The sequence below is a fragment of the Sminthopsis crassicaudata genome, chromosome 2 (assembly GCF_048593235.1).
Source record: "Sminthopsis crassicaudata isolate SCR6 chromosome 2, ASM4859323v1, whole genome shotgun sequence".
NCBI lineage: Eukaryota > Metazoa > Chordata > Mammalia > Dasyuromorphia > Dasyuridae > Sminthopsis > Sminthopsis crassicaudata.
The window spans coordinates 88,389,979-88,413,719 of record NC_133618.1 but is presented as its reverse complement, the minus strand read 5'-3'; the positions used below and the strand labels follow the sequence as shown (position 1 = coordinate 88,413,719).

The 23,741-nt window shown below is 35.1% G+C and overlaps 1 protein-coding gene across 1 annotated transcript in view; it reads right to left on the bottom strand.

The window, feature by feature from the left end:
- PRKCE (protein kinase C epsilon) overlaps positions 1–23,741 on the bottom strand; it is a gene marked incomplete in the record, with an annotated part of 664,757 nt that overhangs the window by 411,089 nt on the left and 229,927 nt on the right. Inside the window, 1 exon segment of the mRNA XM_074286727.1 lies at positions 23,493–23,556. Coding sequence (XP_074142828.1) covers positions 23,493–23,556 — 64 coding nt within the window.

Genomic DNA, 23,741 nt, shown 5'->3' with positions numbered 1-23,741 from the left:
TTATTTTCAATCCCACCATTTTCTCCATCCCTACAACCATCTTCACATTGTTTCTATCCTTAACTTTTTTCCTTTAACCCTAAAATATACTCAAACAACTGTCTTACATTGTTCCTTCCCTTCACTATGAAACTCCTAGTAAGAGTAGTTTTCACTAGCTACCTCACTTTCTCATCAAACAATTATCCCTCAACCTCTTTCCATATGGCTTCTGAGGCCATCCTTCTCTTCAGCATCATCATTGACCTTGTAACAGCTATTCCCAATGGAGTGTTAGGTTTCAGTCTCTTTGTGGAATTTGATTGATATTCCATTCTAATGGAATAAGATCCTTGAGAATGGACACTTTTAGATCTTTGTCTTTGTAGCCCTCATATCTCCCCAGTGAAGTACCAGATTCATGGGAGACATTTAATGACTGTTTATTACATTAAACTGAATTGCTCCCTTCTTCAGGATACTTTCACCTCACTATTCTTCTATGACACTGTTCTCTCCAGCTTCACCTCCTATTTGTACAATCATGAGCTCTTTCACCAATTAAACAACATTCTCCTGCTCTGAGTATAGACATCCTCTGAGGCTCCATCTTATGATTTGTTTCATCTTTATATTTATATTCTCTCTGTTGGCAATATCATCTGTTCCATGGCTTCAAATCATTATCTCTATTTGAATGACTCTCGAGATTCTGCATAAGAGTCTTAATCTCTCTTTGAGCGCCAAACTTACATTTCTTCCATCCTTCCAGAGCTGGAAAAGACCTTAGAAGTCATCTAGTTCCATTCGATATTCTACAAATAAGAAAACTGAGATGAAAGGGACCCCCAATTTTACAATCATTAAGCCCCATATTCTTAAATCCAAGGATGTATTTCTTGGTTCTAGGCATCTCCTGAAGATGGCACAAGGCTAAGCTCGTTCCCTTTTCAATAATCATGTATTGAAGAATTTTGCAGCTGCTATGACTTTCTCGAGATGGGCATTTTTATTTCTTGAAGAAGGGGGCTTCCTTTATAAGCAGGTGTTCCATGAAAACCCCAATCCAGAAAACGTAAGAACATGAAATCATTATCATAAAGCTGGGAGATAGATAGGACCTTAGAACATATCTAATTTAATTCTTTCACTTTAAAGAAGGGAAAGCTGTACTTGTTTAAAATAGAGAAAGAGAAGGTCAATGAATTGGGGTTACAACTAAAAAAGCTAGAAAAAGAGCAATTTAAAAATCCCCAATTAAATACCAAATTTGAAATTCTGAAAACAAAAGGGGAGATTAATAAAATTGAAAATAAAAAACTATTGAATGAATAAAACTAAGAGTTGGTTTTATGAAAAAAAAATAGATAAACCTTTAGCTAATTTGATTAGAAAAAGGAAAGAAAAAAATCAAATGGTTAGTCTCAAAAATGAAAATGGAGAACTTTCCACCAATGAAGAGGAAATCAGAGTAATAATTAGGAATTATTTTGCCCAACTTTATGTGAATAAATTTATTGATCTAAGTGAAGTGGAGGAATATCTATAAAAATATTGATTGCCCAGATTAAGAGAAGAGGAATAAATTATTTAAATAGTCCCATTTTAGAAAAGGAAATAGAACAAGCTATTAATCAGATCCCTAAGAAAAAACCTCTAGGGCCAGATGGATTTACATGTGGATTCTACCAAACATTTAAAAAACAATTAATTCCAATATTATACAAACTATTGGAAAAAATAGGAAAAGAAAAAGTCCTATCAAATGCGTTTTATGACACAGAAATGGTGCTAATACTTAAGCCCGGTAGGATGAAAACAGAGAAAGAAAATTATAAATCAATTTTCCTAATGAATATTGACGCAAAAATCTTAAATAAAATATTAGCAAAGAGGTTACAGAAAATCATCCCCAGGATAATACACCATGACCAAGTAGGATTTATATTAGGAATGTAGGGCTGGTTCAATATCAGGAAAACTACTAACATAATTGACTATATCATTAACCAAACTAACAAAAATCATATCATTATCTCAAAAGATGCAGAAAAAGCATTTGATAAAATCCAACACTCATTCCTATTAAAAACACTAGAGAGTATAAAATGGATTTTTCCTTAAAATAATTAATATTACCTATTTAAAGCCATCAGCAAGCATCATATGTAATGGAGTCAAACTAGAACTGTTCCCAATAAGACCAGGGGTGAAAAAAGGTTGCCCACTATCACCATTACTATTCAATATCGTATTAGAAATGTTAGCTTTGGCAATAAGAGAAGAACAAAAGATTAAAGGAATTAGAGTAGGTAATGAGGAAAACAAATTATCACTCTTTGAAGATGATATGATGGTATACTTAGAAAACCATAGAGAATCAACTAAAAACTACTAGAAACAATTCACAACTTTAGTAGAGTTATAGAATACAAACTAAATCTACATAAGTCATCAGTATTTTTATATATTACCAAAAAAAATCCAGCAGCAAGAGGTACAAAGAAAAATTCCATTTAAAGTAACTGACAATAACATAAAATATTTGGGAGTTTATCTGCCAAGACAATGTCAGGAAATATATGACCACAACCTACAAAACACTTTCCACACAAATAAAGTCAATTCTTTTTCTTTCCCCCCTGAGGCTGGGGTTAAGTGACTTGCCCAGGGTCACACAGCTATTAAGTGTCTGAGATCAGATTTGAACTCAGGTCCTCCTGAATTCAAGGCTGGTGCTTTATCCCCTGTACCACCTAGCTGCCCCAATAAAGTCAATTCTAATAATTTGGAAAAATATCAAGTGCTCATGAGTTGGCCTGAGCTAATATAATAAAAATGATAATACTACCTAAATTAATCTACTTACTTAGTACCATACCAATCAAACTCCCAAGAAATTATTTTTACAGATCTACAAAAAATAACAACAAAGTTTATCTGCAATAATAAAAGGTCAAGAATTTCAAGGGAATTAATGAAAAAAATGCCATTGAAAGTGCCCTAGCTGTGCCAGACCTAAAACTGTATTATAAAGCAGCAGTCATAGAAACTAAGAATAGAGTAGTAATAAGCTACTAAGAAATAGAGTAGTAGATCAGTGGAATAGCTTAGGTTCACAGGACAAAATAATCAGTGACTATAGTAATCTAGTGTTTGACAAACCAAAAGACCTCATCTTTTGGGATAAAAACTTACTATTTGACAAAAACTGCTGGGAAACTTGGAAACTAGTATGGCAGAAAATAGGCATTTACCCATACCTAACACTGTATACCAATGTAAGGTCAAAATGGGTTCATGATTTAGACATAAAGAGTGATATTATAAGTAAATTAGAACATATGATAATTTACCTCTCAGATCTGTGGAGAAGGAAGGAATTTGTGACCAAAGAAGAACAAGAGTTCATTTTTGAACACAAAATAGATAATTTTGATTATATTAAGCTAAAAAGTTTTTGTACAAACATAACTAATGCAAACAAGATTAGAAGGGAAGCAACAAACTGGGAAAACATTTTTATATTCAAGGATTCTGCCTCATTTCTAAAATGTATCGAGAATTGACTCAAATTTATAAGAATTCAAGCCATTCTCCAATTGAATCAAAGGATCTGAACAATTTTCAGATGAAGAAATTGAAACCATTTCTAGTCATATAAAAAGGTGCTCCAAATCACTACTGATTAGAGAAATGCAAATTAAAATAACTTTGAGATATTACTACACATCTCTCAGATTGGCTAATTGACAGAAAAGATAATAGCAAATGTTGGAGGGGATGTGAGAAAACTGGAACTCTTAATACATTGTTGGTAGAATTGTGAATGAATCCAACCATTGTCCAGAATTTCAGCCCTGTTCCAATGATCTTATGATGATAAGAACCATCTTCAACCAGAGAGAGGACTGTGGGAATTGAGGGTGGATTACAACATAGCATTTCACCCTTTTTGTTGTAGTTTGCTTGAATTTCATTTTCTTTCTCATTTTTTGTCTGATTTTTCTTGTGCAGCAAGATAATTGTATAAATATATATGCCTATTTTGGATTTAAGACATATTTTTACCATATTTAACATATTGAATTACATGCCACCTAGGGGAGAGAATGGAGGGGGGGAAGAAATTGAAACACAAGTTTTTTCAAGGGTCAGTGTTGAAACAATTATCTTTGCATATGTATTGGAAATAAAAAACTTCAATAAAAAAGAATTTTAAAAACAATTTTTAAGAAAATTAAAAAAAAGGGAAAGTTGAAACTTTTTTTTTTTAAAAAAAGGGAAAGTTGAAAGATTAGTTGGCCAAGGTCAAACAGAAAAAAAAAAAGAAATTAAAAAAAAAATTAAAAAAAAGAAAAAAAAAGAATTTTAAAAACAATTTTTAAGAAAATAAAAAAAGGGAAAGTTGAAACTTTTTTTTTTGAAAAAAAAGGGAAAGTTGAAAGATTAGTTGGCCAAGGTCAAACAGAAAAAAAAAAGAAATTTAAAAAAAAATTTAAAAAAAGGAAAAAAAAGAATTTTAAAAACAATTTTTAAGAAAATAAAAAAAGGGAAAGTTGAAACTTTTTTTTTTTGAAAAAAAAGGGAAAGTTGAAAGATTAGTTGGCCAAGGTCAAACAGGCCACAAGTAGCAAGGTCAGAATTTAAAGTCAATTTCAAATATTTTAACAACTTTAATCATCACCTCAACAAAAACAAACAAACAAAACAAAACAAAACAAAGAACAATAATATGAACCAATCCACACTTTTCTTATTTAAATATCAAGAGTCCATGATGAATTTAAGTAGTAATTGCTTCAGTGCATTTAAAATTCAATTTATAAAAAATTAGATGCACACCCCACACACGTATACACACACACACATACACAGACATACAAACATACATATTCCTTATGAACACATCTGTTATACAGTAAGACAATGGTACCACATTAGATAAAGGCACTCCATTTCTGTAATAATTTATAAAGTAAGTGCCTTAGGTTTGTTCATAAAACCAATAACCAATCTGTTAATCCATCTTTGTAAAGTTTAAGAAAAGTAAATCAATACAAGAATATCAAAATTAAGAAAACACCAACTCAAGTTTGGGGATATTTCGCAACAATTTCAATTCTATTGACTTTTAAGTAGTCTCTGCATTTTTGCTTTTGGGAAACTTCAGGGTATCTAAAATATCAAAACAAACTGGTAGAGAATCTTTATAACTTAATTGTAATTTGTTTCCCTCTGAGATGACCTTCCATCTATTCTCTATATATCTTGTAGTTACCTACCACTTGATCTGAATCCTGAAAGAAGCCAAGCACTCTAAGAATCAGAAATGAGGAAAAAGAACATTCCAGTAATGGCTGACAGCCAATTCTGAAATGTGGAGACAAGGGTTGACACATCTTATTTGAGGAACAGTAAATGGGCCAGTATACCTGAATCATAGAGTATGGCCAAGGAGAATAAAGAAAGATGGAGAAGGTACGAAGGGGTCAGGTTATGAAAAGTTAGCTTTAAATATCAAACAGAGAAGTTTACATTTGATCCAGAAGGTAATAAGAAATTCCTGGAGTTTCTCTGTAGAGAGATGACATGATCAGACTTGAACTTTAAGGAAATCATTTTGTCAGTTGTGTGAAGAATTGGGACAGGGAGATTTTTGAGGAAAAAATATAAATTATAATGCTATAATAATAGATCAGGCAAGATGTAATAAATGCCTGAACCAGTTTGGTTGAGATTGGCATATGTAAGAAATAGGCTTTTAATTTTTTTAATTTAATATTTTATTTTCCCCTAATTACATGTAAAAACAATTTTAACATTCTTTTTTTTTCAAACTCTCCCTCACTCCCCCCCACATTGAGAAAGCAAGCCTAAATTAGATGTGTATAATCATGCAAAACACATTTCCATGTAAGTCCTACTGTGAAACAAACTATAGAAAAAAAAAAAAAGAAAGAAAGAAAGAAAAAGTATCTTCAATGAGCAATCAGACTCCACCAGCTCTTTCTCTGAAGATGGATAGCAATTTTCATCATAAGTCTTTCATGACCAGTAGGAGATATTTTAACAGAAATGACAATGTTTGGTAACAGACCAGAGATGAAGAATGAACGCAAAGTGCATCAAAGGGAAATTGAAGTTTTGAGCCTGGGTCAATAGAAGGAAGGTAACAGTAATAAGGAAGTTTGGGAAGGGAAGGGCTTAAAGGGGAAACTAATGACTTACATTTTGAATTCAAGATGCTTATGGGATATCCAGTTTGAGATGTCTAAAAAAGCAATTGATCAGTATTGTATTCTACCTGATTCATAAACCTCCTCACCATGGCAGTTATTTTAAACCTTTTCTTCTCTCTCCCACGATTGGGACCTTCCTTATATTTCATCCAAAAAAAAAAAAAAAAAGTAAGATCATTTACTAAAGCTCCCTCTGATTTCCTCCTCATCATCATCTCATATCCCTCTGACATTACCTCTTACTATCTCCTTCTTCTTCACACAAATCTCTGAATATGAGGTGGCTATTCTGCATCCTAAGGCTAACCTCTTTTTATGTATCCCCAATCCCTTCTTGTCATGTCTTCTTCAAAAAATTGCTCCCACAATCACTGCTACTCTGTCTCTAATTTCCTTGGCTACTTGTTTACTCCCTATAAATATATCTAAGTGTCCTTCAACTTAAAAAAATCCTACCATGCCTGCTAGCTTTCATTCTAAAATTCTCTTTTCAGCTAAACTCTTTGAAAAAGTCATAAGTCATATATACTCAATGCCTTTATTTCTTCTCCTTTCATTTTTTTCTTAACCATCTTCTGTATAACTTCCAACCTCATTATTCAACTAAAATTCCTCTTTACAAATTAATCAATAGGCTCTTAATTGCCAAATATAATTCCTTTTTCTCAGTGTATAACTTTTGAACATCTGCATTTGATACCACTGACTACCTCTCATGAATACTATCATCTTCATTATGGATTTTGTGATATAGCTTCTTCATAGTTCTCTTCCTCCTTGAATGACAACTCTTTCTCATTCTCCTTTACTGGGTTTTTACCTACTAACTACAGGTGTCTCCTAAAGTTCTGCCCTAGGTATTCTTATACTTTCTCTCCATACTCCTTCGATTAATGACTTTGTGAGTTCTCATGGGTACAATTATCATCTCTATTCAGGGGATTCACAGATCTACTACTGTAGGCCTAATGTCCCACCTGAGCTCAGGGTGGGACATTACCCCCTGTCCCTGGTGTAGACAACTGGAATTACCAAGTGCCTGTTTGACATTAGGAAGTAGATATCTCATAAGCATCTCAAAATCAACATGTCCAAAACAAGTCATCATCTTTCCCTCTCCACCCAAATCTTTTTTCTTTTCTGAATCTCAGTGTTGCTATTAAGTAACATTCTTTCAATCATTTAAATTTAAAACCTCAGTATCATTCTCAACTCCTTAGTCTTATTTATCATAATATCACAAGTCTAATCTGCTGCAAAATTTTATAATTTTTCCATAGCATATCTCACATATGTTCCTTTCACTGCACTAAAATAGCCACTATCCCTAATTCAAGTTCTTATCCTTCTCACTTAGACTATTAACTTAGACAATTGCCCTCTTTTATTTCTGAAGATCTATGAATTCTTTCAATTGGCATTTCATTTTGTTTGTGTCCAGATATCCTCTTGTATTATTTTTTGTATATAGTGTTCAAGTTCTTCATCTTGACATGTTCTTCTAGGAGATCTGTGATCCTCAGATCATCTCTACTCAGCCTGCCTGAGATCAATATGTTATGCTTAGAGAATGAGTATCTGTTTTCTTTTAATAATAGTTTATGGGCTTGGGTTTGCTGTTTTTATTTTTTGCTTTTCTTCTTCTAGATTGTCTTTCATATTTGTGTATCTGCATTCTCTCTCTCTCTCTCTGTCTGTCTGTCTCTCTCTCTCTCTCTCTCTCTCTCTCTCTCTCTCTCTCTCTCTGTCTCTCTCTCTGTCTCTCTCTGTCTCTCTCTCTCTCTCTCTCTCTCTCTCTCTCTCTCTCTCTCTCTCTGTCTCTGTCTCTGTCTCTCTCTCTCTCTCTCTCTCTCTCTCTCTCTCTCTCTCTCTCTCGGTGAGACTTGCTATTGAAGATTCTACCTTTTCTAATCTGTTTTTGCTATGCAAGCCCTACACTTATAATACCCATTTCTTGTTTGAACCACTCATGAACAGTGTACTATAATTACATATTTTCCTTACCTACCACAAGGTCTTCTGTCTCATTATATTGGATAACTTTTGTTTGTTTTGTAGTATTTATTCATAGATGCCTGAACTCATCTATAAGAACTGAAGGCTATATTTTCTATTATTATTAATGTTTCCCCTGTTTATCTACTTATGTTCAAGGTCTTTCAATCTTTTTCTTCCTAAGATATTTGGTTATTTCAGAATTGTTAGTTTTTCCCCTTATTTTCTCCTATTGCTCACTTTCTGATTCTCTCTCTCTCTCTCTCTCTCTCTCTCTCTCTCTCTCTCTCTCTCTCTCTCTCTCTCTCTCTCTCTCTCTCTCTCTCCCTCTCCCTCTCTCCTGTCTCTAATTGTTTCCTTGAGAGCTAGATTTCAACCTGTCTCAACCTCTTTCCATTCTAAGCAATTCATATTTAATAAACCTAGGTTTCTGTTCTAGACATTATTTGAAGGGACAGAAAAGGTATAACTGGATGCTGAGTTCTCTCCCTCAGGCTTATGAAATGCCACACAGCAGCCCCACATACAATTGTGGTCACTTCCTCTGTTCCTCAGTTCTCTGACCAAGTATCTGCAGTTCAGAGCATTACAACACTGGTGTTAGCAAGGTTAATTTCCATTGTTTGGGACTCAGATTCTGGGAAGAAGGATGTGAGGGCGTAATGCTGAGCTCTATTTCAAGCTTAGATAAGTATCATGCTCCTTTCTCTCTGTTCTGCTCTCCTGTAGAGATCTTTCGCAGCAAAGAATGCTATAGATGTCATCTTATTGTCTGCCACAGACTTAGAAAATTTCAGCCCAGGGAATGCTACCATGGCACTGACTGTTCATTATGGACGCAACAAATTTCCACAGCTTAAAGTCAAAATCTCCATAGCCTTGGAAAGAGATGGGAGAGGAGAGGGGAGCAGAAAGATGAAAATATAATGTTGGGCTCTATCAGGTTCTTCGATAGCTTAGTATTGCTGATACTGTTGAACAAGGGGGAGAGGTGGTGAGGGAGCTCAGGATAGGTATCAGTTTAAGAGTTTGGTGTAAATGGTGTGTTTTAATCTTTTGGATTCTGGGTGTTCTAGGACTACAGAGACAGATGAAGTTGCTTTACCTTCATGATTTCTGCTTTGGAGAGCTTTGAGAAGTCATGGGGAGTCAGAAAAAAAAATGTCTAATCCTCTATCTTGTCAGTCACTCAGACAACAATAGTGTTCTAATTGGGCTCCCAGACTCAAGTCTCTCTCCACTTCAATTTAATCCTCCAAACAGCTGCCAAACAGATTTTCCTAAAGTATGGGTCTTAATGTGTCACAACTCTATATAATAAACTCCAGTCCTCCGTAATCAAATTTAAAGTCCTTTCATGAGGGGCAGTAAAGGTCTTCAGAACCTTCTTGCTATCTTTCTAATCATCTTACATCATACTGTCTTCCACCCATTCAACAATCAGCTGTATTGATCAACCCAGCTATATTGACCTATTCCACAAACATGATTCTCCAACTCTTATCTCTGTACTTTAACACTGTCTGTTTCCCATTTCTAGAATGTTTTCTCTTCAAACCTCTGATTTTTAGAATCCTTGACTCCCTTTAAGACGCATCTCAAGGATTGCTTCTCTAGGAAGCTTTTCCTGGCTTTCTCAGCTGCTAAAACAATCCTCTCTAAAATCCCCTTCCATCTAGCCTGTACTTATCTTCTATGTTATGATTATGAATCATGTTATGTTTTTTCTTTATAACTTCAGAGTTTAGCACAATGCCTGTCACATAGTAAGTACTTAATAAATGCAAATAGGTTGATTGATAAAAACAGCACTAGTTGGGGCTTAGCTATTTAACACAAAGACTTCTTTTAAAATAAAAAGAGCAACCCTATAGTTAATAATTTCTAATTTTAATTTTTCTCTCATATTCTTTTTTTTTAAAGCAAGTCTGTGAAGTCTAGCAAATGATTCCTATCCTAATTACACAAGTGTATCCTCATTGGATGCCCAAATTTATTAAGTTCTCTGTCACTCTGCCTCTCTCTGTCTCTGTCTGACTGTGTCTCTTTCTCTCTCCAGTCTTTCCTTTAACACTTTGGTATACTTCCACCTTTAAAAACTTCACCACCAACTTAACTGACCAGATTGGTATTATCCAAAAAGGTTATCTAAATTCTGTCTTACTGACCTTCCTAAATTATTTTATTATTTATTATTATTAAATTATTTTATTTAGTCATTGTTCATGACTAAATAAAATAATGGGTGTAAATGCATTTTGTGGACTATCACATGTTCTATATTCCCAACTCAAGAACCATCTTCTCCCTGTGTCAGCCCCTAACACTCCACCTCCCACTGATCTCTCTGCCCTCCACAACTCAACATTTCTATTTCACAACACACAATTGTGCTCTTGAAGATACAAGCTATGTCTCTCTTGCTGTGGCTTTGCAGGCTCTCATCTCATCTCCATGAGTTCTTTGACTGAAGGTGAGGACTCCATGGTATACAGTGTATCTTGACTCCACTTACCATCTGCTTCCTGTCTGAGGTCTGTCCATATCTCTATAGAATTTCTACTTCTCATAAACTTGTATCTCTATCTCCTTTGTATTACCACAATATATACTGTTCTTACATAAGGATGCACATTACAATGTAGCTGGTCAGTGTGTGAGAGATTGTAAAAAAGGTGGAGGAGGGAGGGAGGGTCTAACAGGACCTGGAATATGTTTCTCTTATTAATTCTCCCATATCACTGAAAATAGAACCAATACAGCAAGCCTTGAATATTTCTGCACAGTGCCTAAGACAGCCAGGTGGCGCCATAGTGCATAGAGTGCTGGGTCTAGAGTCAGGAAAATCTAACCTGAATTCAAATGTGATCTCAAGTACTTGCTAGCTGTGTGACCTTGAGCAAGTCACCTAACTGTTTACCTCAATAATAAAATGAAGTAGAGAAGTAAATGGCAAACTGCTCCTGTATCTTTGCCAAGAACACCCCAAAAGAAGTTACAGAGAGTCAGATATAACTCAAGAACAACAGATGGAACAGTATCTGAGGATGGTACACACAGAGCTGCAACAAATATGCATTGATTAAATAAACTGTAGGAGTCATGGAATAACACTATGTCTGGTGAATTAAGGTCAAGGGTAAACTAAAGGGTAGTAGACACTCATGCAGGGTGGGTGGAAAAGGTCTGTCATATTTCCAACCAAGAATTTCGTAAAAGGGGAGAGAGAGAGAGAGAGAGAGAGAGAGAGAGAGAGAGAGAGAGAGAGAGAGAGAGAGAGAGAGAGAGAGAGAGAGAGCATTTATTAAGCATTTACTAAGTGTGATTTAAATACTTTACAAATATTATCTCATTTGATTTTTCAGACTAGAGGAAGGCCCCTAGCATGTCTGGTGGGATTTTCCCTTTAGAGCAAAGCTTCTTAAAACTGCATAACTGAATGTAGGAGTCACAAAAAAATCTGGGCAATAGTAAAAAAATTTCTGAATGTTTCTATTTTCCTATAGTATCAAAATATTCTGCCAAGATTTAATTCATTATATAAAAAATAAACAAGTACACCCAATTCATTATCATGCAAATTTACTGTCATCTTTAATAACTGGTAAAAGGATATGACAAAAATTTCTTTATGATTTATTATCAGTTAAATTTTGATTTGTAGACTTTTGTTACAATATCTATATGTTTGAGAGTCATGTAAAAAATTTCTCAGGTGAAAAGGGGGTCATGAGTTGGAAAAAGTTTTAAAAAAGCCCTCCTTTTGAGAATAAATAAGAAGATATGGTAATGAATTGGACAAGTGTGGGAAAGCAAAGAAGGGTTTCTATTCCCACATCACTGGATAAATTTTCCTTAGGATAGCTTTTTCCTGTTAGTGTAGATTGCAAACTCATCTATGCTCATTAATCCTGTGCAACTTCTCTCCGTGTCTCCCTGCAAAATCTTCTGCAAGGGGATCCATGAGATCTCAATTCCATCAAACTATCAAAGTAACGTGGCATAATATGATAATGATACAAAATAAGATATTTTAGAATGACATCAGATATATTTTTACACACACACACACACACACACACACCCTAGAGGTTTATAAAATAAAGAAGGGAAGATTAAAGGCAAAGTGTTAATGGTTCTCACTTAAAGACAGTGAATGTACTTGATTCTGAAAATGTGAATGTTTCAACAAAAACTGGGGTTAATAAGAAGAATCAATATGACTGTCAGCATGGCCAAACTTCAACTGGATAAAAAGAAACCAAAATAATTGGTCCTGAAAGACAGCCCTCTAAATCAGGTTAGATGAATGGAAAATGCCCTTTTTTCTTTTGAAAAAGGAGCCACGTGGGACACCAAACAGCAGCAAAAAGATTAAATTATAGGCCACTACCACCCCATTCTAAGCTAAGCTACAGACAGGGGATTCAGACAGCTGTCTTCTATACAAAATGGAGCTGAATACAGCCCACAGAAAACTGTCCAGATCAAGAGGGACTTATCAACTGTGAATCCAGTTTAAAAATGTGTCCCTTAACATATTCATTCCTTTGTCAATTATTTCATTATTAACCAAATTGTTAAGAAATGTATATGGCGAAAGAGGGTGAGGTTATATGTGTAGATAGATATGTATATAGATATAGATATGTATATATGTACTCATCTACATTTATATGAAACATATATGTTTATGTATCATGCATGTGTATGTACATGGGCATATAATTATTAGCTTAAGTTTTATATGTATATAAAACTTCCTTATGTATAATATAATATATTCATAATTTATAAAATGATTAGTCTCACTTTATATATATTTCTAATATAATATTCTATTACGTAGGGTTTTTTTTGCATAAAAAAAATATATGAGTTTTTTTATTTTTTAGACGTGATTTGCACTTGGTGGCCTAAAAATAGAGGCTGGTGAAAGAAACAAAGAACCTAGACTAGAACCCAAATATCCTGAACCCCCAGGTCAATTTTTCTTTTCCCCTGTGCCATGTCTGCCAATAGTCTGTTAGCACTTGGAGTTTTCTATGATTAAAAGCTGGCAATGCTTTTTGTCCATTTTCCTAAAATAAATTGTTTTTTTAAAACTATATCTAAGTTCTCCTTGCCTATGGAGGGCTCCTCAAATATTTTGCTCAAGCACCCAATGAAAACAGGCCTTGGTAATGATCATAAATCGCTTTTGCTTTCCAAAAAACTGAGGATTCATTTCTCTTATTCACTGGCTAATGGTTGGCAGTCAGTGCTGTTAAGCATGGATGATTCATTTAAAAGGAACTACTCTGTATCCAGAGGCCATTTGGAAGGAAATGAGCAGTTCTTGACAGATTTCTCATAGTATATTTGTAGCCATGCATCTCAAAGACAATGGAAATGCCTTGACAGAGGCTTGGGGCGTTCTGTTCACAACATGCTATTGTTTCAGAGCTGCCTGGCTTCACGTCTCACACATCTGGTCACCCCTGGGAACCTCATCCCATCAGAGGAAAGGACAGAGGTAAAACCTGGTGACCAAGGTCTCCTCATCCTAATCATGGACATGAGAAGCCATTGGCAAACACAGCATTGCTTTAGCAATCATTAAGGAAAAAGCCAATATCCAGCTGCTTAATCCAGATGTTATCTTCCTGGTTCCTTGGAACAGGGAGTGACCTACTCCTCATCTTCTCTCATCTGGACTCTCAGAGCATTTTGCAGCAACTTTTCCTCATAACCAATCACCACATCTGAAAATCAGCATCTGCCCAGCAATTTATAATCTGGGACTAATGAGGAGCAGCTAGATGGTACAGTGGATAGAGCACCAGACCCAAAGTAAGGAGGATCTGGATTCAAATCTAGTCTCAGACACTTAACACTTTTTAGCTGTGTGCCCCTGGGCAAGTTACTTAATCTCAACTGCTTCAGAAAAAAAAAAAAAATCTAGGGCTAATGAGAGATTAATTGACTTACCCAGGATTAGAGAACTAGTATTTATTAGAGACAGGTCTTTGGGCCCTCATCATCTTAAACCAAGGTCATATCTCTAGCTATCCACTATATTTTCTTCTTCTCACAATATGGAGTATTATTTTCTTTTTATATTTGAGTAAAGTTAAGGGAACCAAGGAAGGAAAGAAAGAAGGAAGGGAGGGAGGGAGGAAGGGAGGGAAGGGAAAGAGGGAGATAGAGAAACAGAGGGAGAAAAACAAACATTTATTAAGCATCTACTTTGTGTCTATGTGTTTTACAAACAGTTCATTTGATCCTCACAATAATGCTTAAATGTGCAAGCAATTAGTAGGACCCACTATGTGTCAGGCACTGGGGATGCAAAGACAAAATGAAATTGTCTCTACTTTTGACAAGTTTACATTTAAAACAGGAGAAGCAACATGAGCACAAGAGACAAGGTCATAGAGTGAGCTGGTTATGGAGTCAGCATTCAAACCTAGTCTAGTCTAGTGCTTCTCTTTCTGTTCCCATTATCCCCATTAGACTGCACTGTTTTTTAATTATCTGATAACTATTAACTGGGAGTCAATAGTTTAAAATCACATCAAATCTGATGGGAAGAAAAGCTTCATGAAAGCTAAAGCTTCAACAGAACTCTAGAGCAAATGAAATGTTATCAGATGGCCCTGTCACTCACTAAGGCACAATAACAATACAGAGAACACCTCCTCTATTTCAAGTCCTGACTGAAGAATTCTTCTTATAGCTGGAGACTCAATACGTGTAAAAAATTCAACAGTGTGAAAGGAGAAGGGAGCACAGTAAGAAGAAATAGTAACTCACTGGAGTTGAGTCTGGTATCAATATCAAGGGGAAGACCTGACCTCGTGTTGGGATGGGACTGAAAGGGACCATTCCCCTCTTGCTTAAGAGCCAAAGCAACTTTCATTTCTAAGGATTTCTAAGGAGAAGGAAAGAGTTCTTTCAAAGCACAATACCTAAAGAATTCAAACCCACTGGGAGCCTTTTTTTTTTTCTTTTTTTTCTTTGCAATTGTGGTTAAGTGACTTGCCCAGAGTCACACAGTAGTGTTGTGTCTGAGGTCAAATTTGAACTCAGGTCCTCCTGACTTCAGGGCTGGTACTCTATCCACTGCGCCACCTAGTTGCCCCTTTGGGAGCTTTTTTTTTTTTTTTTTACTTGACCAAACAGGAGAGAAAAGCAGATTTGAAAACAACCCTGATCAGTGGATGAAAATCCTTTCCAATGTTTATCTGATAATTAGTGAAGAACTTTTAGAAGCCCCTTTGGGGTATTTTTGCTTCCTAACCCAAAATTTAGAGCTAGCAATGAGCAAACCTTGAACTTCTTCCTTAACTATAAAAAATAATCTGGATTCCTGGAGATGTGATCTTTACAAAATTCCTAATTATTACAGCATGGAAACAGCAAGAAACTGTAAGCTAAGAGACCTGATTCACAGGAAATGGGGATATTTTCCTGATTCACAGGAAAATATCCCCATGGTATTATAAAACAAAAAGTGTGAAATACGTATAATGTCACAGGAGATCAAAGGCAAATTAATGTCCATAGCAAGAAGGAATAATTAACTGTCACTTATAGACTGTATGATCTTAGACAAGCCACTTAATTCTTAGTTTCTTAAGTTGATCTCCAGTTCCACACTGCCAACTGCCTTTTGGATATTTCTATTTAAATTTCTTCTATAGTTTAAGTCTCTTATTCTATCATTTTTAGTACATTTTTTAAAATATCTGTTCCATAAAGAAAGAAAATAACTGGTTCACCTCCTCCTGTGCTTATTATGTCCTAATGAATGAGTAGGTGTCAGAGATATTATGAATTTAGAATTGATAGATCTTAGCAATTGATCTAGAGAGTCAAGGATGAATAGGGAGGGATATAGAAGAGTCTGCTAATTGCAGAGTAAATAATATAGTTCATTGAGAGGATGGTGATATCATTATCAAAAAAAAGTTTATCAGAGGGGCACTTAGAATAAACAAAGGTAGAAAAAGCTAGAAAAATGAGGAGATTATCACTTCCATTTGGGATATGTTGAGTTTTCATATGCCACTGGAAATCTACATGACAGTTGATAGTATGGAGCTAGAACTCAACTCATTGTATAAAATAACAATACAATAGGTATCTTTCTAAGCATGTCTAGGGCTGCATTGGGGCTAGATATACAAATTTGTGAGTCATCTATTTAGAGATGGAAATCCAAAAGAACTTATAAGATCACTAAGGGAAGAGCATATAACAAAACAAGATGACCAAGAACTAAGAACAGAGCCTTAGGAAACACCTAAAGAAGGACATCTGGATGACACTGTAAATGAAGCACAGCATCTGGAGTCAGGATTCTTTCTTATTATTGTTCTATAAGAAATGACAAGCAGGCTTATTTCAGAAAAGCTTGTAAAAACTTACATGAATTGATGGTAAGTGAAGGGAACATTGTATATAACAACAACAAATTATGAGATGATCAACTGTGATAGACTTAGCTCTTTTCAACAATAAGGTAATTGAAGGCAATTCTAATAGACGTGATGGAAAGAGCCATCCACATCGAGAGAGAGAACTATGGAGACTGAATATGAATCGAAGCATATTATTCACCAGTTTTTTGTTGTAGTGATTACTTGTTTGCTTCTTGTTTTTTTCTTTTTGTGCTTTTTTTCTACTTTCACCTTTTGATCTGATTTTTCTTGCACATCATGATAAACGTAGAAATATGTTTTAGAAGAATTGCACATGTTTAACAACAATACTTAATGAGGCAGGAAAAGGATGGTGTGGCAATTAAAAAAAAAAAGTACTGATATTTTTCCGCATTAGAAAGAATACATTAATTTGGTACAGAAGGATGATCATAGTATTTGGAGTCTAAAGATGGGTTCAAATCTTAACTCTGCTAATTATTTTGTGTGCAACCTGGAACTAGTCATTTCTTATTCATTTATCCCAGTTCCTTTATCTCTTATAGGAGGTAAGGAGAGGAGGTTTGATTGGACAATCAGATGATCTTTAAGGTCTCTTCCAGTTCTAAATCTTATAATTTATATCATTGGGTATCTTTGCTTTTTGTTGTTGTTCTCTCATGAACATATTCTCAATGAAAAAGTTACTGTTTTATATATATATATATATATATATATATATATTATATATATAAAATATGTGTATATATATGCATATATGTATGCCACACTTAACTAAATGCTAGTTAATGTTCATAGAAGAATAAGCACATTTATAAATATAGTGTTTCTGTCTACCCTTTTGTTACCAAAGTTAATTAAAGCACTAAGTTTAGTAATAAGTTGTGCATGAGTTAGAGGCTCCTAGAAAATGACAATGTTTGCGATTGACAAATTTTCTATTTTACATGAGGGAATATTATTCACTAAATTCACAAAATATTTTCATGCTATTTCTGTTTAAAAAGGCCATATTTAAAAAGTTATCATTTAGATCTAAGACAATTCCACAAGACTCATGATGGAAAATGTAATCCATATCCAAAGAAAAAACCATGGAATTGGTATGCAGATACTATTTTCACTTTTGTTTTTGTTTTTGCTTTCTTCTGGTTTTTCCCTTTTATTATTATTCTTCTTTCACAACATGACTAATATGGAAATATGCTTAATGTTATTATACACATATAACTTATATCAGATTGCTTGCCACCTTGGGGAGCAGGGAGGGGAAAAGTATGAGAAAAAAAATGGAAATCAAAATCTTATAAAAGTAAATCTTGAAAATTATCTTTACACGTAATTAGAAAAAATAAAATACTATTAAGCAGGGGGTTATCATTTAGATAAAGTATCATTCATGTATTTCCTGATCTTTTTTCCTATTATAGCCTTGAGATATTTTTTGAAAGATATCTATTATATTGTTATTTTGTACAACAAAATCATATGCTTGATGAAGAACTTAATGAGCCAATTTAAAAAACCTTTAACTTCCCCTATTTTGTGATGCCTTCCCTGATACACTGCTCCCAAAGATGGATGTGATTTCTTCTTCATCTGATCTCATGAAAAATAATAATAATGATAACGATAATAACAGCTACAATTTAGATAGCACTTTTTGTGTCAGGCATTGGGCTAAGGACTTTACAATGATTTTACTGGGAGGGAAGTTCCTTTATCACCTCCATTTTCTAGATTAAACAGAGATTAAATGACTTGGTCAGGATTACAGCTAGTAATGTCTGACATTTTTAAACTCATGTCTTCTTGATGCTCTATCCACTGCATCACCCAGCTGCCTGATACTCCTCTTAGGCACTTATCATTATACTAATTTGTATTAGTTTATGTACTGTCTCAGCATCTGATCCCAGATTATAAGGTACTTAAGGGTAAGGACCCAATATTTGAAGCTTCCCCAGCCCCTATGAGAGTAATAAATGTTTCTGAAAGCTACTAAATGAAAATCTTACTGATTCCATGAAACATTTTATGATTCTCTGCCCATAGTCAAGACCTTTCCAGTCTATGAAAGAAAGCTCCCTGCACCACGGATGCCATTTTTTCATGCTTCTTCATATTCTGTTTCATATTATGTCATCAGTACAGATTTATTCCTCCCTTCCCCCCCTCCCTAGGCAGACTACAATAATCTCTTTGAGTATTTCCTTTATTTTTGTTAGGTAATATCAAGAATGGAGGCTTACACATAGTAGGAGCTCATAAACATTTAATGAAAAATGGTTAATGAATTAACTGTAAATTTTACTTTTTAATTATCCAAGATATAATATTTCATTAATGCAATTATCATGCATGATATATAAATATCCTAAGTAGAAACATCTTTCACTTAACAAAGACTGAACCATGTCCATAACTTAATTGATAAGTATGAGAGAGTATCTGAGGCTCAGATAATTTAAGACTTGCTTATGGTCACAGGGAATCAGAGGTCGAAGCTGGTAAGGGGCAGAGAAGTATTTAATTCCAAGGTTTCTGACTCTGGGTCTAGCAGTCAGACTACTATACTAAGGTGCCTTTCACAATTGTCTTAGATGGCTAAAAATAACATTCCCTTCAGCACTAGAGGGCTGAAAACATGCAGACTCTCTGTAACAAATTAGGAAAAAAAAATATTTCAAGCACAGTAGAAAAGAGAGAAAGGCATTATGTACATATCTTCACTTGAGAAGCTTCTGCCAAATAACTGCAAATTTATATATATCCTGTTGTTTTGGGGATATACAGTTTTTTTTTTTCTATTGATGGCTATTTGTTAAGCTAGGAGGATTGATTCAAGTGAATTATTAAGTGATGACAGAACAAAAGAGCTAAGAAGAGAGCCCAATTCAGCTCATATCCTCATTCTTCCTCCTTTGTGCACTCAATGAAGTCTTTCATTGTATGATAATTCTTATTTTCGCATATTCTTGGATTATGAATATATTTAAATGTGGAAGGGATCTCTAAGGCCAACTGGTCCAAGCCCCTTATTTCACAAATGAGGAAATTGATGGCCATACATATTACGCAACTTGCTTGTAGTTATACAGGTGGGATTCACCTACATATCAGGGATGGGATTTGAATACGAGTGCTCTGCCTCCTCAATCAATGCTCTTTCAACTACAGCACAATGACTCCCTACATATGTGCATATGCTGTGCAATGATCCAAAATTTTGTTCAAAAACAGATAAAAGGGAAAGATACAAAAGTTCAACTATTTTGACTCTGTTTTTTAAACCTAAATACTTCACTGATCAGCAATTACACCACTCCCCCACCTCCAACACTTAACTAGCTTCCAGCTTGTCCTGTTGTCCTTCTGCAAACAAAACCTACAATAGGTACCTAGAGCCTAGAAATTCCTGGGTCACATGGAGTGGGTATGGAAAAACAAACAGAAAACACTGAAATTAAGAGCTAAAGTTTAAAAAAAAAAAAAAAAAAAAAAAAAACGCTGGAAGTTTTCTCTCTCGTCTATTATTGAGGTCTTGATCCAGGTTGGGATTTCAGAAATCCCAAGAAAGGGGGAGTAGAGGCTCAAAGTTTTCTTTTCTGAAAGGCAACACCTGTTACCTCTTTGCTGATTCTAGCATCTGTCAGCACATCCAGAGCAAACTGTATTTTCATAAGATGGAAGAGATAAAAATTCACAAAGAACTGAGCCAAATGGAAATTGTCTTGGCCATTAATGTGGCAATGAGGAGTAGGAACTGGAATGAAATCAATTGTTGGTAATTTATTTATTTATTCATCTGTCTTTCTTTTCCCTCTGGTAATGAGCAAATGTGTTTTCCTTATTGGTCAAGTAGAATCTTGCCACCCATTGCTTAATACAAAATTTAAAACTCTGTCCTCCTATTTGATTTTTCAAGTTCTCAGAGTAAATATACAGCTGAATATATACAAGCATAATTTCTCAGCATAGAAAATTTATATTTAATTATCTATTTCACTGCAGTTTACACAGGGAAAAAGTGATTAATTTTGCATGTTGAGTGTCTCACTAAAGTCTAAACTCATACATCCTATAGGAATCTTTAGTTTGCTCAAAACTGAGGGGGAGGCAGGGAGGCAAGTATAGGATCATGATTAAATACATTTCATTTTCTGGGATAGAATATATCACACTTTTATAGTTGAAAATATAGGGGGTGAGTTGGCAAAGCCAACTGAAGCAAAGAATAGAAAATGTGAATAATTGATTTGAGTGAAAATGTTGAAGTTTAAGTTAAAGGCTTGATTAATTCTCACAATGATTCTTCATTGCCCCCATCATCCCCTGCAGTCACTGAATTAATTTGAATTAATATAGCACATGTTGAAAATTAGATGATTAATTAGCCAAAGGAAAATCCGTAAATATCATTGTGAGTAGCATTATTTGTCTGGGTTCCTTTGGGAAACTTTGGAGACAGTGGTCCCTCCCTTCCCCTTATATTTATCATGTAGGATAATAGGATTTCAAAGCTTGTGAAGAACCTTAGAAATCATCCAGTGCCACTCCTCTATCCTTCTTTATTAACTAAGGCTCAGCAAAATATACTCATGTGCACTAGTGGTTCAGTTTCATTTCTGACATTTACTAGCTAGATGACACTGGGTCATTCATTTCTTTATTACTCTAAGACTCTATTTTTGTTTTTGTTTTTGTTTTTTTTTTTTTGTCTGTAAATATAGGGATCATCTAACTCAGAGTTATTGTGAAGTTCAAATGAGATAATAAATGTCAAGTGTTCAAAAATGTTAAGGTGATTAGATTACATAGTTTATAGATGGCAGCAATATTTTTTACTAATAAATGAATAAACTGACACTCAGAGATGCAAAAGAGTTTAGCCATAGTTACCCAATGATTCAGGAACTGAGTAGATGTCTAAAGCCTAAGTAGTGTTAGGCCCAAGCCAGAGCCCTTTCCAGTAATCTCAGGTGGTTCCAGAATACTTTTGCTCTCATTTCCCTCTGAAGCTCTGTTCCTGGTTTACATAATTCAAAACTATGTCTCTGCTGCAATCTTATGCTGGAACTTTTCCCAGCATCTGGGGTCTCCTTCCCAGGGAATATCCAACCATTCCTTTGGCCTTCTCAACCTGGAAAAATCTTTTGTAAGATCCACCCTCTCCCATTGGTGATTTCTGGGGCCTCCATTTTGTGAGTTCCAAGGTGGCTTTCATTTTCCTATCAACCAGGTTCCTGCCTTCCAGATTCCAAAATCATTCTGAACATCATCATTTCTCCTGCTTCCAAATCCTAAACACCAATTTTTTCCCCTAAGGCATTTGGGGTTAAGCGCCTTGCCCAGGGTCACACAGCTAGGAAGTAACAAGTGTCTAACACAAGATTTGAACTCAGGTCCTACTGACTTCAGGGCTGGTGGTCTATCCACTGTGTCACCTAGCTGCCCCTCCAAACACCTATTCTCAACTCCCTTTTGTGTGTCTTTTTTCCATCACTTAAAATGTAAGTTCTTAGGCTTGGTACAGAGCAAGAACTTAATAAATGCTTGTTTCTTTCCTTATTCCTCTCTCTCTCTCTCTCTCTCTCTCTCTCTCTCTCTCTCTCTCTCTCTCTCTCTCTCTCTCTCTCTCTCTCTCTCTCTCTCTCTCTGTCTCTCTCTCTCTGTCTCTCTCTCTCTGTCTCTCTCTCTCTCTGTCTCTCTCTCTCTCTCTCTCTCTCTCTCTCTCTCTCTCTCTCTCTCTCTCTCTCTCTCTCTCTCCCTCCCTCCCTCCCTCCCTCCTTCCCTCCCTCCCTGCCTCCCTCTTCTCTCTTCTATCTCTTTCTCTTTTCCTGTCTCTCTTTCTGGAAAGAGAGAGAGGTAGAGATTATATGGGTGTGGTAGTCTGTGTTTATGAACCTAATTATCATAGTCCGGACCCAGACATTATCAAAATTGATTTTAAAGAAGGATGTGGAGTCTTCTGTGTCTTTTCCATTTCAAAACCAACCCATTTCTTTAACCACTAAAACTAACTTGTTGACAGGGAACTTTTTGTGATAACATCCTATGCTTCAGGCAGAAGAGAAAGCAAATTCAATCCAAGTAATCCTAATCCCTAAACAGGGCTATAGGCAAATTTATTGTCCCAAAGAACCTTTGGATCATACACACTAAGCTAAAACAAAGGTGTCTAGCTTTGTTTCACAGTTCCCTTGATTTTATTTTCATTCCCAACATAAACTTTCAGGCGTTAAAGAGCAAATAAATTATCCAAGAGACCCAGGAAATTGGAAGCAGAAAAGAGGAAGAATAAAGCAGTTTAGTACCAACAAATTTCCATTCTCCTTTATCCACAAATAACTGGGAGACTTCTCCACAAACTAACACTCAGTTCTTATGGTCACAAAGTCAGTTTGCTCCCATAAGGAATGCTTATACAGAAAATGAGATATAGATATGCAAATATAGCTTTAGAGACTAGCAACTTAGTCTTTGCACATTTGGATACTCAGATACTTCAAACACCAAAAAACACAATTGTGAACACTGAAAAATGGTCATTTTACACAAGCCTGCCTTGCAAATCAACACTGGAGTAATTCCTATTTCTATTAGTTTCTCTTGGTAAAGTAGATTAGTAAATCAAAATAATCCTTGTTCTCTGAGAGAGTTAACAGGTAGACAGATGGCTTTTATCTCCTGGCATCCATTTGAGTCCATCTAATTTTTTTCCTTAAACCTCAGCACAGTGACATTAAATATTGCTATGCCAAGTCACAGCAAGATCAAGAGCAAAAATCTGCAATTTTGGAATACACCAACTCAGAAGCAGATGAGATAAAAGGGCAAAATCTCTTACCTTCCCCTGATGATCCAGAGAGATCAATGATCACATACACTTTTCCTTCTGGTTCCAAATCAATCTGCAAATTAGAAAAGGAAGGAAACTTATTAATGAGCTTATGAGGGTGGCCAATGGTCTGCTTTCTATATGTGTTTTGACATAATCAACTGTTTAAGTTCAGGGCAATTGCAACAATAGACATTTATCTAGCCTTCCACATTATGAAAAGCACTCTGATGGAATACATTATTTTAGTATCAACAA